This window comes from Argentina silus (genome assembly GCF_951799395.1).
Source record: "Argentina silus genome assembly, chromosome: X".
In the NCBI taxonomy this organism is placed as follows: Eukaryota; Metazoa; Chordata; class Actinopteri; order Argentiniformes; family Argentinidae; genus Argentina; species Argentina silus.
This window is the reverse complement of record NC_139653.1, coordinates 35,573,406-35,592,704: the sequence shown is the minus strand read 5'-3', so window position 1 is coordinate 35,592,704 and position 19,299 is coordinate 35,573,406. Positions and strand designations below refer to the sequence as shown.

At 43.3% G+C, this 19,299-nt stretch overlaps 2 protein-coding genes across 2 annotated transcripts; one reads left to right on the top strand and one right to left on the bottom strand.

Moving 5' to 3' along the window:
• Nucleotides 1–8,248: 8,248 nt before the first annotated feature.
• Nucleotides 8,249–9,654, top strand: kcnj13 (potassium inwardly rectifying channel subfamily J member 13; the record flags this gene model as incomplete). The annotated part of the gene is made up of 2 exons (XM_083695523.1): nucleotides 8,249–8,756; nucleotides 9,080–9,654. 2 exons carry the CDS (start codon nucleotides 8,249–8,251, stop codon nucleotides 9,652–9,654), a joined length of 1,083 nt encoding a protein of 360 aa, XP_083551649.1.
• Nucleotides 9,655–11,495: 1,841 nt separating this feature from the next.
• On the bottom strand, nucleotides 11,496–17,806 carry efhd1 (EF-hand domain family, member D1). Its single transcript, XM_083695231.1, has 4 exons — nucleotides 17,465–17,806; nucleotides 13,275–13,422; nucleotides 12,620–12,754; nucleotides 11,496–12,201 (listed from the first exon to the last, which is right to left on the bottom strand). Exons 1-4 carry the CDS (start codon nucleotides 17,749–17,751, stop codon nucleotides 12,067–12,069), a joined length of 705 nt encoding a protein of 234 aa, XP_083551357.1. The 5' UTR covers nucleotides 17,752–17,806; the 3' UTR covers nucleotides 11,496–12,066.
• Between the last annotated feature and the right edge of the window lie 1,493 nt (nucleotides 17,807–19,299).

Here is a 19,299-nt window from a genome sequence, read left to right as displayed (position 1 = left end):
ACATGCATATACCCCCCCCCCCCCCCCCCCCCCCTCCGCCACAATCCATTCTTGGCCATCCCAGTCTGCCCCTAAATAGGTTTCCACTCCTTCATTACCCGGATCAGAAACAGATGCGGTCTCGTCTGTATTTTTTTCCTCTTTGACGGATTGCTCCATGTTTCCCCTGGAATGTCTTCTTCCTTTCTCTCCTGTCGTACACACACACACACACACACACACACACACACACACACACACACACACATACACACACACAAACACACACACACACACACACACACACACACACAAAACACACACACACACAAACACACTGAGAAATGTTTAAAGAAGACTCATAACTATTCCTAGAATATTTAGTAGCCACTGGTTTTAAGAAACAATTATGTCAAAAGCACGTAATGATGACAAAATAAACACTTCCAAACCAGGGCATGACTTCAGTTAGAACCCAGTGGAGAGCACGGTCTTTGTCAGAACCTAACCCAACAGAACCCAGTACAATAAAGGAGCAGACTCAGGGGGTCAAATTACCTAGCATTCATTAGGATCGGCAGCAGGGATCTACTTTCTCTGTGCCACGAGAGCGAGGGGGCGAGAATGAGAGACTGACAGAGAAAATGAGGGAGACAGAGAGGAAAAGCAAGAGAAAAAGAGAGAGGGATGGGGAGAAGGTGGAGAACAAATAGCAGAATAAAACACTATAAGTGTGTCGTCAATGTTTTCTATTGTCTCTGTCTCTTGAAATCAGTGATTCAATTCCACAAAATACCATGATATTTGTTCACCAATGAAAAACCAAAAACTGAACGCAACAAGATGATGACAAATGTACACATACACAGACACTGTCATTGTGCCATGTTACAGTCATCCCACAAAACTACTATGTGTGTGTGTTTGTGATTACACTCTACAGATAACAGGTCAGTGGAACAGGAGGAAGCCCAACCAGTCATGAGCAGTCATTGAGTATAGGGATTGGAATATAGGGATTGTTAACTAGCTCCCCTTAATTAAAACAGGGTATTTCATTGAAGTCTTGAAAATTCAATGCTCAACATTTTCAGCCATTTAATTTGCCTTAATCCGAAGTCTGTGACTTCTAGGCCCAGATGTAGCCCTGGATGTCCTCTTGGAATAACGGTTTACGTCTGTGGAAACCCAGCTGGTTACATTAAATATGAATCTTACTAAATTCAATTTATTCTAAGACAGTGTACAAAACATAGGCCTAAGACATTTGTTGAACATTTCTGGTAATGTTTCACTGTGATATTGGTATTTTAATATTTGATACAATATAATTTAGCTAAGTCTCCGTGCGCCTTCTCAATTTTTTGCCACCAATATTTTGTATTTCATTTTGATCATTTTGGTCTTTAGGGTACTTTTGTACATGATACACACACACACACACACACACACACACACACACACACGCTGTGTGACATGGTCAGAGCCTGTTTATTTATTTCACAGTCTAGAGCTCGTCCAGGGATGAGTCACAGTGTCCGGTGCCCTGCTTGTCATCAGCAGGGTTTCATTTAGCGAACAAGCCCAGAGTGTGACCAGGGCTAATACAATGACCTGCCTGTCTGAACACACACACACACACACACACACACACACACACACACACACACACACACACACACACACACACACACACACACACACACACACACACTAACACACACACACAGGCATTTTGATATTGGCCATACTCATTAAAAATCAATGTATAAACTCACAAAAGGAGAAATGAGCAGCAGCCAAATTTTATTCAGTATATTCAGTATGCTGGAAATATATTCAATATGTTCATGATGGTACCAGAGGTTGGTATAAAAGCACACACCAGCTCGCCATATGAGCTACATTCCATACCAGTGAGAGAGGGGAGTCTGTCTGGGTAAACATATTGGCATTATTATCGCGACCTCAGCCTCAACTGAAAAGTTCTGACATAGATCCTCAATACCCTCTGTATTGAGCGGCGGCTTTTTGTCTACATCTCTCTGTATTCACAGCATTTCCTTTATGGGGTTATCCATCAAAATACCTTCATGTAGTCGTTCTGCAGGAAAATAAATAATAAATAAAGGTAGACCTCCTTAAGACACACACACACATACACACATACACACATACACACACACACACACACACACACACACACACACACACACACACACACACACATGCACACATGTGTTAGGAGGGGTGATTGGGATTATTAGGGATCACATATGGCGAAAGGGTTAGATTTGTGTGTGTGTGTGTGTGTCTGAGAGAGAGAGAGAGAGAGAGAGAGAGAGACAGAGAGAGACAGAGAGAGAGAGAAAGTAAGAGAGCGAGAGAGAGAGACTTTTGACCTTTAAAAACACTTTATTTTAACCACTCACACGGTCAAAAAAAGCTGTTAAAAAAAAGAGAGAGAGAGATACTATAGGTACTATAGAGAAAGAGAGACTTCCTGAACACTGCCCTGCTATACACTCCTTATCTATTGTTATGATAACAAAAACACAACTTTACGACAAGAATGTCACCGGTCGCTAGGCAGATATGGGCCAGTGTGGCTGTTTCTATTTTCAGTCCTGCCGGGATACATGTTCCCATTTCTATATCGCTTTGTTAAAGCTGGATACGCGATTCCTATTTCTGGAGCAGTATGGATGTGGCTGTGGATGTGCCTGCGGTGTCTTGTCTTTAGCTGGTGCAGACCCAGACAGGCTTATTGCTGGCTTATGAGATGCCCCATTTCCCCCATTTCATTATTACAGGCAACAGATAGCCTACATTGAGAACCCTGAGTGAGCCTCTGTTCTCATAGCCTCACCAGAGAAGTGCCTGGGATAAATATGAGGGGTTTGCGAGGGGAATAAGGGAGAAGAAGCTGTCGGTCTGTTTGTGTCTGTCACTCCGGTCCATTTCTTCTCTGGCTGCTCACTCTATCAGTTTTTCATCTTGTTTCCCACTCGTCTCTCACTATGTTGCTTTAAAGGTTTCTTTCTTTCTTTCTTTCTTTCTTTCTTTCTTTCTCTATATTGCTGCTATCCCTCTCATCTTTCATCAGCTGGGTGACCTTGTGTGTGTGTGTGTGTGTGTGTGTGTGTGTGTGTGTGTGTGTGTGTGTGTGTGTGTGTGTGTGTGTGTCATCTCAGTGGCCTGGTTTAGAGAGAATCTCACCCCACAGAGCAGTCCTATCTCTTGCCCCTATCGCCAGGTGTTGTGTGTGAAGCTGAGGGGAGTGAAAGAAACCCAGAGGTGGTGGAGATCTCATCCTGTCTAAATAATGAAAGAGAGGTGAAACTGGAGCATGCTTTCCACACTCTGAGGCAAAGGGAGGAGAGCAGCTAGTAGGATTCACCTTGTGTTACAGTCTAAAGTGTTTGCTCTATTAAATCAAGTTTTATTTCCATTGTGCTATTCAGTTTATTTTGTCACTGAGTGTGCAATATAAGCACTGGCATGCTCACTTCCTAAAATACACACTTAAACAGTTACAGTCCAGTACGCTCTCATCCTTGCCTGCCTACAACTTTCAGCCAACATCCTCCCTGGGTGGAATCAAAAGCCCAACAACTTAACCAAGTTCTGTTCAGATGGTTGTTTGATTTATTGTTATATACTCTTCCTCAAACCTTAATGTGAAAACTGTGTGACAACCATGAGGTTACAGTATCAGTATTGTAACGACCCTGTGTAAGACCTGTTAGCAGCTCCGTCAAAGGAGTTAACTCTCTTGGTGTTGTAGCTAGCGTGGCCAGTTTGTAAGCGGAAGATTGTGAGTTTGATACCCGCTTAGGGCAAGCTGCTCTACCCCGCCGTTCGCTACAGTATGTTACTTTGAGCTGGAATGGGGAATTCACTTTCTAACCCTCACATAAACCAAACAGGGGTTGAGAAGGAGAGGACGAGAGGGAGGGGGAGATTTATGTGCATGTGAACATTGAACGTGTTACCTAAGGATTCACAGCATACTGCCTGCACAGTAAGGATTCACAGCAAGGTTGAGACACAGTCAGTCCTTTATACAGCAACTCTGTCTATACCTTATTGCTAAAACCACTGGCCACTCTACAAGAAGTGGGCATATTGCCCCCTAGTGGTTACATGTACACAATGCAGTCCCATTTCATATTGCAAATATCTTATAGGCATATCATATTTGCAACTGAATTGTGAATTAAGAAACCATTGTCTATGGCATATTTTTAAAATAACTTCCATATTATGGAAACATGTTTCATTACCACCCATAAACCTAACATTTCACAAACCCCATCTGATTTTATTATTGTTTATACTGTAAGTGGATGACTACATTTGCAAGCGTCTATCATTTTTGGGTAGTGCCATGGCGTAGTGCCATGGGCCATGGCGTGGAGGCAAAGAGTTGTGATACTGTACTGGCATGGTTGACAAGACACAGAGAGAGAGGGGGGGGGGAGAGAGAGAGAGAGAGAGAGAGAGAGAGAGAGAGAGAGAGAGAGAGAGAGAGAACTAAAAAGATGGGACACTTTGCTGCAGCAGCAGGTAACCTGTGGCTCCCCCCCCCCCCACCCTCTCTCTCCCCCCCCTCTCTCTCTCTGTCTTTTTCTCTCTCTCTCTCTCTCTTCAGACTAATGAGAGAGAATGAGGGTTACAGTGGCAGAGGTACAACTCATTATTATTGGGAAAAAACTGACAAACTCCCAAGAAATTCATAACAAGACCATGAAGTACAGTGTGTAGCATGATATAATAAAAGAGAGATGCTAGAATTTAGGTAATCTGAGTGAGGACCGATCTGGTGCCACATCCCTGCGGATGTCGGAGCACACAGTGAATTAAGTGTGCATACATATGATTTAGGATACACCAGAAACCCTACACTGACCTTTGACCTTAAGTCATATGGCTCCCTTTACCTCCACCAGTAACAAAGAAACACTGTGATGTGAGGTTAAAAATAGAAGGGCAACATCCCACATCTGAAATCACATGTCATAGCAGCAAGGAACATACATGACTCTGAAGGAGAGTTAAGGTTAATAAACAATTGTCTATATCTGTGGTTAGGGCCTGTAGTAGCATTTGAAAAGATAGGTGTGATAACCATACTCTCTTATTTTGCAAAGGTGACTTGGTTTCTCCCTCTCTCTTCAGTTGCGCATACTTTAGGAGGCAGACATACAAGCAGACAATACAGACCCACAGACCTACATGCACACACACACACACACACACACACACACACACACCACACACACACACACACACACACACCACACGTACGCACGCACGCACGCACGCATGCACGCACACACACACACACACACACACACACACATACACACACACACACAAAGGCATACTGTCTGTCACACTCCCTCTCCTGAGCCCCTCTCTCTATCATTATCCCCATACTCATTTACTCCTACCAACCACAGGACTCCAACCAACAACCAGCTCTTTCAATGAACTGTGACAAGGTGTTGTTCTTTGCCTCCCACCCCCCCACCACCCCTCCTTTTCGCCTTCCGGGAACACTAATTGGCTACATGCAGAGTAATGTGACCAATCGTATCATCCTCGCCCGGGAGCTGGAGCTGCAGATCGGAAGAGCAGAGCGCTGGGCTCAGTCCGGCTCCCACGCCGAAGAGTTCCTGGGGTGACACTTTTCTCCCTCCTTTCCACGGGAGTCCTCTGGGATTTACCCCCCATCATCTCATCCGACGGATTTGGTGGTTTACTCGCCGCCCCTGGCCCCCCTGCCCCCCTGCCCGCCCTGGGATCAGCGCTCAGGTGAAAAGGGCACGGCTAGAGAGGGCGATCCCTGGCCCCTTCTGCTCGGTGAGTAACCTGGTCAACAAGTTGGGATTTGCCTGACTCCAGGGAGGGAGAAAGACAGGATGAGACTGTGTGCATGTGAGATAGAGAGGAAGTTTGAGGCTGTGATACATCACTGTAGCTAGAGGGCCAAAATTCAATCAAAATGTTGAACTTTGTGGAACAGTTAGGAAGAAGACTGTTTGAAGAACTTGTTTGAAGAGCTCTATATCATCATCTATACTGGCAAAACTGATTTGAGCCTGTACCAAACCATATAAAAAGCTTCTGTCTGAGAGGATTGGATCAAAGGTTTTTAAGGATGAAGCCACACAATGGTCGTGTCTTTTAAAATTTAACATACCAGTAAGATGAGGAAATCACATCTTACACGTAAGACAGACATTCAGTAACATTTCTGGTAATGAGTTAGTAGCTAATGTGTTAGCCATGGGAGAATGGTTAACTCTTAGGCACCACTAACTCTTTAGTGTTCTTCATCACAGTGAGGGGAGATGGTACTTTGATGATCATTGTCATTGTGAGCTAAGCTGAGCTAGCCTGGGGGATTTAACTATCACCAACAAGCCCAAACTTTCCCAGCAGCAACAAAGACTCATCCATCCGCAAAGTAGTCAGACAGAGTGCCGTTTATTTTCATCATCTGATAGCTGCCGCTATTTGACACACAGAGGGAAAGAATGGCCGCCAGCAGACATGGGAGTTATTGAATATGTACGACTACAATGATTTCCAGTATCCTAGCCTCCTCTGCTTTGCCCAAGGCCCTGGCCCAGCGCATGCCCCTCATGTGACGCCCTCATTGGCGGTCTTGGGCTAGTGATATTCCCCTGCCTAAAGACAATGGAGTACTTCTCACAACGCATAGTCTCATACACAGACCTATCCTATAAAAAGTTTACACCACCTTGTTCACATTTTGTTCACATTTCAAGCCTGGAATAGAAATATTATTTTAAAATGTCAATGTTTTTCCCACAGACCTACACAGCCTACTGGACACTTTCAAATTGTCAGAGTAGACTCTCTATAGGCACTGTATCTGGCAGTAAGAAATCCCATTTACTTCAATCATTGAATGAGCCGTCTCCAATATTTACCATTTAATGACCCCTAATTCATTTATTTAATAATTATTATTTTAGAAAATCAAAACCCTTCCAAAGAGGTTCCCACACCTTCCCACAAAGAGGTTCCTACAAAGAGGTTCCTGTGTGACTGTCCTTGTGTGTCTAGACTAGACTGAGGGCTAATTTCTTATCAGTGCTAAATTTTCCAGCTGATCAGCTGTTCTGCTTCATTAACTTTGACATTTAGATTTATTGAAGTGTGTTTTTATCAAGTGGCTGCTTTATTTTCTATGTGTTAGACCCACATTAGTCATTTTTATTTTTTTAGCTGATATATTACATCCTAGGGCTACACAATGGTATTGCACCATGATTCAAGAAAATTGCCATTTAAGACAAAGTATGTGTATTTTGGACGGGTGATGTGATGTGGCTAGTGTGTTCCTAAAGTTACCGACCAGAGTAAAATATAACTCCTGAACTCCTCCTAACATATAAAATAATAAATATATAAAAATATAAAATATCATATATTAAATATAAACCAAGGAGCAAAATTGGCTGGTGTGGACCATTAAGTTTATATTTAAACCTCATAGTATGGGCAGAGCCTTAGATACAGTACAGGGTGCATAATTTACTGGATAAGGTTGATGAATTAATGAAGGTTTGTTCACAACCAGTGCCTCAAGGGTTTAAAGTCTATGTCATGATGTGTATTACATTTAGCATGTAAAGACAATTCACACACACACAGACACACACACACACACACACATAAAGATAATCTGTTATCATCTCACACAAAATAACCCTTATTCTCACTGTCACTGATATTGAGGCTGATACAGATCAGGAGCCGATGGAATAGTGATATGCTCATAGAGATGTGAAAAGCTCCCAGTGGTTGTAGGTAAAGGAGAACAGAGAGTATGATTTGCCCATGTGATCCACTAATCCATACCATAATAATGAAACAAGACAGAGATGAGAGAAATCTACCAGTGAAATCCTACCATTAGTGAGTCCCATTCCCAACAGATCAAAGACACATTCCTGCTCTGCATGTCGCTGTAATACACAGACAGCTACCCCACTGGGCACTTCTCTAATAGCCTGGCAACAATATTGACATTAATAGAAACTTTGGAAAGGAGTCTTTTTAACTGTCTGATTGTCTTTCTCTGGTATGCTATGTACATTTGCTTTAACTAGATATGTAAGTACATTTATAACTCAGAATGGCCCATTGAGGTTGTTGGTATACTTGCACTTTTTGCAGATATCATCACACTATCTGCCACCTCTGAGACCCGCCCGTTCTCCTTGTAACCATGACGACCAAATCCAACAACAGCGACCTGGGCGGGAAGTCCTCCTCCCCTCTCTTGTCCTCCCCAGCCCGGCAGCGCCTGGTAACGAAGGATGGCCACTGTGCTCTGCGCTCGCCCCCTCCTCCTCCTGGCCTTTGGCCCTGGGCCTCGGGCTGGCTGTTGGCCCTGCAGGACCTGTGGGGGGCGGTGGTGTCTCTGCGCTGGCGCTGGGTCTTGCTGGCCTTCTGTGCCTCCTTCCTGGCCCACTGGCTGCTGTTCGCTTGCCTGTGGTACCTGCTGGCCCACCTCAATGGGGACCTGGCCGTGGAGGACCATGATATGCCTCCCGAGGGCCATGTGGTGTGTGTCAAACACATCACCAGCTTCACAGCAGCCTTCTCCTTCTCACTGGAGACGCAGCTGACCATCGGCTACGGTACCATGTTCCCAAGCGGAGACTGCCCCAGTGCCATAGCCCTCCTGGCTGTGCAGATGCTGCTTGGACTCATGCTGGAGGCCTTCATCACAGGTATGGACCGGAACAGAACAATCCCCCTTTTCTCACTGTCTGAAATTATAGCCATCCCAAATTTTGCCCTTGTTAGCTTCTCTTTTTTTGCCATATATTTGCCATATATTTTTGGATATAAATATTTGGGTTACACTTTATTTCACAGTTCAGAGCAGGTATTAGCAAATTAAATGGTAAGATTGTAATAACACTGTAATAACAAATGAAATACTTGATTCATTATAACAAGTACCACCAGGTTTATTTGGTACCAGACTGACATAGTTAATGATAGATATCACATTTCCGTATAAGACATTTCCATCTACCTCCCTTTTCAGGTGCGTTTGTGGCCAAGATTGCCCGTCCTAAAAAGCGTGCTGGGGCCATCCAGTTCAGCCCCCAGGCTGTGGTGGGGCAACACCAGGGCCAGCCTGGTCTCATGTTCCGTGCCAACAACCTGCTCTGTAGCCCTCTGGTGGACGTGCGCGTGAGTGCTGTGTTGTATGAGGAGCGCGAGGGCCAGGCCCTGCATCAGACCAACCTGGACTTCCAGCTAGACAAGCTGGGCCCGCGCCCCTGCCCCTTCTTCATCTTCCCTCTCACCTTCTACCACCCCCTGGACCGCCACAGCCCCCTCTATCAGGCCCTGCGCGAGGGCAGCCCCACCCACTTTGAGCTGGTGGTCTTCCTGTCTGCCTCCCAGGAGGGCACAGGCGACGTCTGCCAGAAGAGGACCTCCTACTTGCGCCAGGAGATCCAGTTTGACCGTTGTTTTGTGCCCGCCACAGGGCTGGACGCACAGGGGAAGTACGAGGTGAGCCAGCAGCACTTTGACACGGCCCACTCCAAGGAGCCCCTGGATAAGGAGTGTGTGGTACAGATCAATGGGGATGGGAGTGACAGGATAGAGTGAGGGAGGGGTAGAGGGGATGGACATAGGGAGGAGCAGAATCTAGTGTAAGGGAGGGGCAGAGGGAGGGCCAGGGCAATATGGGGGGAGGACAAGAACCAGAAGGGACAGGTTTCAAAGACACTTGTACCTGGCTAGAGCAACCATTCATATACAGTAAAAGGGCATTCACCCAGTGAATTGAAGACCTCTTCCTCTGACTTCTCATCTAGAAAAACCACTAGAATGAATGTCTACCTGACATAAAAACAGCCAGAGGGTTGCTCACATTCACTGTCATCACGCTGCTATGGATATTCTGTTGAGGAGCCTTGATGTCTTTAACCTTATACTGAGATATCTAATGTTGAACATACTATTGATAGACCAATACAGGAAGACACCAATCAGAAATACCAGATCTGCCTTACCCATGATAATTCACTGCAGATTGATTAGTAGATTACTGTTTTTAATGTTTGATGAATCTTCACTGAAGTCTAATGATTATATGCACCAAACATTAGCCAAAAATTAAATATAATACTTCATTATGTCTTTAGATCGAACACTTTAGATAGTTTAAAAGCTTGCAAAAATGTAAAATTAGAAAATATTTGTATTCCATTTCATTCATTACTGTAATGTAAGAGGGAAAACTCATTGAAAATACATGTGCAAAAAAGCAACACAAATATTGAGGAGTGAATTTGTAATGGAAGAGCCCTGTACTTTGGGAGATGGCATATTATTGTAACATACATTTTTCCAATGGATTGTACAGTGTACATTATATGAAATAAAGAATATTTTCTAAACAAGTTTTATGAGAGAGGCAAATTCATTTCTGATCTGACTTAATTTCTCGGCTTCCCCATGAATGCAAAACAACAAGCGCTGATCAATGCCTTTTAAAACCTGTTGCATGATGGGGATAAAATCTGTCCGAATTGCTCCAACATTTCGGCTGCTTGAGATGTATGACACTCGCAAGATAGAGGCTAACAGTTTTTAGAGCGAAGTGCTGTGGAGCCCCGCAGTTACTTCTCACAGACTGCATGAAGCAGCAAGTGCCTTTATTGTGGGAGGCAGTTTTCATGACCAATCATGAATGATTTCTTGACACGTGTACCTGAATCAGGAAAAATCCCTATATGACGCGATGTGTAGACTGTGGTAGGATATTAATGATTCTGGTATTTGAGACATCTGTTGATGCACACAATTGTTCAGTTGATGATTGTGTTATGTGGTGATTGTTCAAAGAGTATATGACGTTTTATTGAGGATTTCAATAGCTGTCATGTTGTCACCGCCATGGTGCAGTCAGAATGGCAGATACACTGCTTGTTCTTGCCTAGCCTTGCCTGAATTCTAGTCCGATTACATTTTGAAGTCAAACAAGCCCATTGTTTTCAATGGAGGATGCAGCTGTACTTTCCTAATCAGCTGTTTCAAACCGGCGGTAACGGAAAGCTGGGCTGTACCTTACGTTGAGCGCAGCGCATACCTACCATGTTAATGGCCTATTAAGCATAATGATAGTAGTTGTACTGCTATATCTGAATATGAGGTATAATAAGGGAGTATGCCTACGGCACACTGCCTACTGTCACCTCTGGCACTGCAGCTCAAGTTGTGGTTGAATCTTACAAGTGACAAGTGAACTGAAGCTTTTATATTTTGATAAACAACACAGAAATAGTGTGTTCCTGTCTTTGGAGTTAAGAGACTAGAATGAGGTGCAGTAAACAAGAGTACTTGATGCACATTTTGCTGACAATCACTGCAATTCAACAAAACGACAGAATAACTGTGGCAAAGCTCAAAAAGCACACAGACATCATTATAACCATTTTATTTATGGAAAAATACAATAAACCCATTTATTTTTAATTTCACAACAAACATAAGAATGATTTGTGACATTAATACATTTAATGTAACATTCATAAAACCTACAATGTTATGTCAAATGCAGATAGCAAAATAGTAGTTTCACATTGTGATTTAAAAAAATGTAAACAGAAAAAACGGTGAAAAGAAAACTAATTTATTTTGACACAGGAATTATAAAATGTATTTTGAATTCCACACATCAATTGGTCAATGTATTGCTCCACAAAACCATTCCTTCAATTTACATCAGTATAATATTTCCAAACATTGAACAATACAATTATTGATGGCAAATAGAAAAAATCTTTAAAAGGCGTGAACACTGTTCTAAATCAGTGAGGATGTGCTGTATGACAATAACAATACAAATAAACAGTGTCATCAGAATAACAATAACTTTAATATTAATCTCATTCATAAAATAGGTAAATTGAATGACTGCATTTTTAATCTCCCTTTCAGTGAATGTGAGTTTGTGTGCATACGAGAGAGAGAGAGAGAGTGTGTGTGTGTGTGTGTGTGTGTGTGTGTGTGTGTTTATGAGCAGAAGGCAGACTGTAACTCTTTGAAGGCAGCCTGTCTCTGTTTCCTGTCCAGCTCCTGTCTATTTCGTTCCTCCTGCTCCTCCCGAATCTCAGCCTCAAATTTACTGCCCAATGACAGAGCCTGCATCTACAACAAGTTAGAACATATTAATTCAGACTGTCACCCCCAAATGATCACCAGAGATTACCATATAGGTTCAAAATGTAGATATGAACCTGCACCAACAGCTGACGATTAGGTCAGGTAATAATTCTAATCAACAGCTTTGAAATAAGAAGATCGTCCTATCGGTCTCTCTCATTTTACATTTTACCCACTAGAGGGTACTGTGATGTAAGACAGGTTCACTCACACATCTTCACCCACAGAGAATTAGTAAATGAGGCCATCTAATCCAGGTCAGTTCTTAAAATGCTAGCGCTTTTCAGTGGCCTGTATTTCCTTATTTCTATGCCCAGGACTCTCCTGGGATATAATACACCATCAAAATAAACACACACACACACACACACACACACACACCACCCTTCTGTCCCTCTCATACCTTAGCCTCGAAGAAGTCCTTAGCCCCCATCACTCCCTCAGTGGAGACATCTATCTCAGACAGCCTGGCCAGAGCCATAAGGCCGCCCTCCTCCTGCAGCTCACCGGCCGCTGCTCTCCGGAAGATCAACAGGAACTGTGGGGGAGAGACAACCAGTTTCTCATCTATAGCCTCAGTAGGGGTCAGTAGGCTCCAGGGGGAATGGGCTATGTAATGCTATCTGTTTGGAACTGTGCTATTCCAATCAGGGGAATGAGATAGAGGGAGAGGCAGAAATTGGGTTCAGTCAACACCACAGAGGGAAACACAACAGAGTCTTTGTGTCTTTTTGTTCAGCTGTCCCCATCACCTGTTTAACCCTGTGTGTATATCAGAGGGGAGATTGAGGGGTGTGTAGGGTGGGAGTAGGGGAAGGGAGAGAGAGGACATGGATGGTGACGGGTGATAGGAAGAGTGGGGGGACACACAAATGGATGCCACCTGTTGCAATCAATGTCATTCTTGCTCTCACTCTCACACACAACCCTTATAGTCAATGTGTTAATGAGACACACCCTTTTACAGCCATGAGAGGAATTTCACTGTTACTGCAGCAGTTTATAATACAATCATTAATTAGCTGGCCTCAGTGCGGCCCTGAGGCACAGACACACACCTCTCTGTAGCTAAGCTTGCCGTCGAAGTCTTCGTCAACCTCCTTGATCATGTTCTTCAGGCCTAGGTGAGTCTGAGGAGCTCCCAGCTTCTCCATCATCAGCTTCAGCTCCATCAGGTCTATGAAGCCATCCTTACCGGAATCAAACCTACAGAGAGTGGTATACACACATCAACTCACAATGCAACCTCAGATAACATAACTCACATGGGAATCCATATGGGTTAATGCCATTTCAATTAATAAAATTCAGGATAATAATTTACAAGAAATATAGATTTTCAATGATGATTTTCAATTTCTTGAACTGAAATTGGAATTCACTTCCTAGCCCCAACCTTGGAGAGAATACAGTATATTGTATAGAGCAGTCAACATCTGCTTAATAGCCTTTTGTCTTAGAGTAAATTATGTCTGTCTCAGTCCAACCTAGATTGACTCAGTAGAGCAATGTGGTGAAAGACATCCGTGCCCTGAGTCTGACCAGACGACAACATTGCAAATAGACCCAGAAATACAGGCACGCATGCATGCATGTAAAGGGCTGAGTGGCTGACATTAAGCACATAGTCCCAGACAACTGTCTGTGTTGAGTGACGCACAGTAATGCCAACTTTCCCTAATAAATCTTAAGTTCAGCACACAAACACAAACTTGTTAATATACATACAATGTCTTAATCAAGAAGGATAGGGAAGATACACTTAAAACAGAGAGACATGCATGTCGGGGGGAGAGAGCAAGGAGCATGTCTGACACAATGAGTATTTATAGATCCTTTCACACAACTGTTCCGAGAGGCACTAAATATCTCACACACACACACACACACACACACACACACACACACATACATACATACATACATACACACACACACACACACACACTTATCAGGCATGCTCATATCTGAGCCCTGAATGGTTGCAGTGTAATCTGGTCAGACCAGAGAGGGGGCATTGTTTCAGGGCAACTCTTCAAAGGCCACAGAAATCCCCTCCTATCAGGGATCTATTTCAAAAGAGCCTGATTTAGGACTATTAACTTTGAAACAATCAGGCTAGATATCATCACCACTGCAACACAAAGGGCTATTGAACCCCACCCAACATCAATAAAATCAATCAGAAAGCACAAAGAACTCACAACTCTATTCCAAAAGAACACCCATGAAACTAACACTTTCTATGAGCCCCCAATGAAACTAACACTTTCTATGAGCCCCCAATGAAACTAACACAGTCCTATTGTACATCTACTCTGTCCACTCCAATCTATCCAGTACTCATTTTATCTCAACTTCCAACCCAGGCATGTTGAATTAGCCAACTTTTTATCATACTCATCCCCCTAACACACACTACACATGGGACAAAGTTTCTGCCGTCTGTGTTTTAGGACAGCTGCATCCTCCACTGCTGACCAGAGACAACTGTTCACAGCAACTGACCCCAAAGCAGCTTAGCAACTGTCACCTGTACACATAGATATCACTCAGATGGGTCAGTGTCTCACAACGTCTTGTTGATGGTTACTATATCAACCATTTTTACAGTTATATTTCTGGTTGATTATTTCTGATTTTTCAGCTTCATAATGGCTTCCTTGACTTACTTTGACTACTCTTTGGTCCTCATGTTGATGGAAACCAATAGCAGACTCCAAAGGCAAATGCAAAACCTAAAATCAAGACTAGATATTGACAGCTCTCTTATGCCTGCACAAATGATGTGACAGAACACACCTGACTAGCCAGAAACACCTGTCAAGCCAATTGTCCCAATATTTTTGGTGCCATAAATGTAATGTCTATGTATAAAAAGTGTAGTCTTTTGGAGTATAGAGCCAAAAGAAGAAAAAATGCTTCACTGTCCCAATAATTGAGGAGGGCACTGTAAGTTGATAAATTAAAAGAGAGACAATACTGTAAGACATAGCCTACCTTAAATTTAGTAAATGTGGCAGAAAGGTGTCATTTACAAATAAAATGGAAAACAAAACTCTTCAGGATGTATATAGACAATGTTTCCTTTGGACTGAACCAAAAGCTTTTTTGAAGGTAAACATATGAACATTGTAACAATGGCGATCTAAATAAAAAGGGTTCCTGCTATGTTAATTATAGATGCCGGGGCTTTTTGCATGGAGGCTGTACTTTTGGGATCACTGTCTCTCTCTCTGAGGCGTATAGTTTGCATTCAGGTCATTCCTGCTATAGAGCATTCTAGTGTCTCAGTGAGGATGGAGCAGGTAAAGGCTGGCTAATGCTACATCCTCATTTCCAATGCAGCCTGTTTTAGCCTAGTGTGCATTTCACCCCGGAGACAGAGGGTTATTTGTGGAATGAGAAAAAAAGATGAAAAAGAAAAATCACTCAGAAACCACTGCCATAAGCAGTGACTATATAGAAACTTAGCATTCTGACAATGACAATGGGGGAGGGGGGGTGCAAAGGAGTAAGATAAGAAACAGGATTTGAGATGGAATGGCCCCACCCTCTGTCTGCCCCCCATTTTGGCACATTCCCCCTCATCCAACTGAGATTCTGGCAGCATGTTCTAACCAATGCACGCCCGCTAGGCATGTGCCTCACCCAAATGCAACCTCCAGTGGTCAAAGGGTCAAAGGGTAAAGTAGCCAGCATGCAAGGCTGAAGGCTGAGAGAAGGGGCACTGAGAAAATAATGAGTTGGCAAAGACAGCACACCTGACCTGACCTCTCCTCTGCATACATCATGGACAGAGAGATAAACTATTTTTGATGGAGGACAAACTCTTGAATAAAGTAAAGAGTGTCACAGTCTAGCACACTTAACAGTGGAGCACATGTCTACCAGAAGGTGGATATACTATGCCTAGCAAGAGCTGTAGGGGTGGCTTTGGGCAAGAAGAACTATACCGAGTTTGGGGCAGAAGCACTATAGCAAGTTTGCCGCAGGCTGGAGGTCAGAAAGAGAGAGAGAGAGAGAGAGCAGAAGAAAGAGAACAGCAGAGATAGATAGAGGGGCACATTCCACTAACGCCCACAGGAATAGAGAATCTGGGGCAGTTTATTCGCATAGACTGTGTGTGCATGTGCGTGCGCATGTGAATGCTTGCTAAATGAGAGCTCTTTCTGAATGAGTGCATCTAGTGGACCCCCCAAGGAACTAGGGTGATACCTAACCCAAGCTCTCTCACACACACACACATCTTACTGTATATTCAGCAGAACTGACACAAACTGATTGCAAGTTTACCTACCCAGCACAGGAAAAACTGCAGTGTCATAGCATAATGTATTGTTGGCCAGCAATAAGTTCCCTCAATGTATCTCCTCCCTCCACACTGTTTCAGTATACACCTGGAGTAGCCATACTGCTTTACATGCATTAACAAATGAACAGGCAGAAGTCTGATGCATTTTCAGATCTAATGTTTCTAGAAGTAACACTATTGCTAGCAGTACCACTAGTAGCTCGCTCACACAGGGGCTATGTATGCTCATTATGCGTTTTTCTTTTCATTTTGAGAATAAGGGCCACTCTCTCAAACGCTGACCTGACCCCCCCCCCCCCACACACACACACACACACACACACAGACACACACAAAGATGCTATTGTCACATAGGAGAGGGGGTGTCACTGGGGGACACAGCGTTTGAGAGAGTGGCCCTTATCCTCAAAATGAAAAGAAAAACACACAATGAGTGTACAGTCATTGTGCATGGCCTGAGTGTACATGGCCTGGAAGAAAAACATTATTTTTGCCTGGCACAAAGTATGTTGGTAGAGCCTCCATCCCATTTCTTATGATGATGCAGAAGTGACATACAGACTATAGTAACACAGTTGGTGACTAGTCAATAACAGGACTGAGAGAAGAGGTGATAGACTTTCACCCCAACACTCAACATAGATGTAAATACATTATAGTAATGTAATGGTGAGCAAAAAACTATTTAGCCATGTATAACTATCAGTAGAGGTCACTCACCTCAATTTCAGTTCACCGTGTCAATTGTTTAGTTAGGTATCAGTTGTCTACAACATAAAACGTGATCTAATCCCTTATGCACATTCAATAACAGTTCCAATTAAACCTGTGACGACATAGACATGCTTCGGGGTATTTGCCTATAAACTACGCTAAATAAATCCCAATAAAACTATACGACATAGACCTATTATCAATAATCTAAAGTCTTACCGTTTGAACATTTTCTCCATATCTTTAATCTGTTTGCGGGAGAACTCTTTGAATTCAGTATAGGGGTTGAACACCTTGACTTGTTTGGGGATCGCGTTTCCGTCGTTGATGTCCAGTCTCCGGGTAAGTTTCGCCGTGAGTTCCAATGTGTTTTTGCCGTCGTTGACCACGACCGATTTCTCTTGCGGCACATGGTTGCTGGATTTCTCTTCTGCATAGTCGGCCACAGGAGAATGGTCCGCGGCCAGCCTGCGCTGCAGCTTCCTCGCTAGTTCGTCCGATGCCATGTTAAGGTTGTGCGTAGGAGTTTTTGACAGCGCTTGTGCTGCCTTTATGGGTGAAAGTCAGTTGTAGGTCTGACAGCTCGTAGCTGGCTCCTCATCTAATAGAGATTGGGGGGGGGCGGAGCATCTGAACAGCTCTTATTTTGGTAGACTATAGATAGCCTGATAAATGGATAGATGAAAAGATAGAGAGAGAAAGTAAATGTGCTCAAACATCTGTATAGAAGTTATATAAGTTGGGTCAGTCAGTACACATTTTAAATGGATGAGTTGTCAAGCTTAAAAGACGAAAGAGTGTATAAAATGTATCATAGTGGTCCTAATGGTCTAGTGGTCTAATGGTCCTCATAGAAACCTATGTTAATTCAACAGAATAATAATAATAACTACAAAAGTAAGTTTCAGTAGAAACGTTGTGTGCTTGCATAGCTGGCTACAAGTATGCTAATTATTAGTAATGGAGGAAATTTAGTGGCATAGTTCTATATCATACATCTTTGAGATATCTTACCCATAAGATAAATACCCATTTGGATACCATTGAAACCCATGTTGAGTTGTACAATATGAACAGTGTCAAAATGATTTCTTGAGCTTTCTTAATTAAGAGTTTTATGGATATTATGAAGTTGGTTTCTAACAGCAGTGGGGTTCTAAGGATTGGAAAGAGCCTTCAATCTACTATAAGCAACTACAAAGTAATCTTAAGTTATACCTATACAGTAAATATTATTTTATGTTTCTCCTTTTGCAGATGATGCACACTACTTTAGTGAGAAGTTATTTCACTTAACCTCTTGCTGTCACTACTACAGTTAGTAGATTTGGCTGTGGTTTATCATCCCTTTCCCCTTGATGATGCCTTAACACTTGTCTCATCTAATTGGGCAACCACCTGCCCTCTCGATCCCATCCCCCCACCCCTTCTCCAATCCATCTCGAACGACATCCTTCCTTTCCTTACCACCCTCAACAATTCCTCCCTGACCACTGGCTCTGTCCTGGCTGCCTTTAGGACAGCCAGAGTGAAACCTCTTCTCAAGAAGCCATCACTTGACCTATCTGTTGTCCAAAACTAGAGACTGGTATTGTTTCTTTCATTCTTATCTAAAACTTGAACGTGCTGGTTGTAATCAGCTCTTGCATTATCTCTTTCAGAACAATCACATTGACCCACATCAATCAAGGCTGCTCACTCTACTGAGACTGCTCTCTTTGCTGTCACGGAGGCCCTTCACACTGCCAGAGCATCATCCCTCTCCTCTGTTCTCATTCTTCTGGACTTGTGTGCTGCGTTTACGTACACAGTAAACCACTAGATCCCTCCCTTCACCATCTCAGAGCTGGGCATCTCAGACTCTGCACTCTCCTGGTTTGTATCCTACCTGGCCGATCGCTCATGCCAGGTAACATGGAGAGCGTCACTGTCCACATCACGCACCCTCGGCTCTGTCCTAGGACCGTTATTGTTCTCTCTATATATCAAATCTCTTGGCTCTGTAATTTCCTCTTTCTCTTACCACTGCTATACTGATGACACTCAACTTTTTC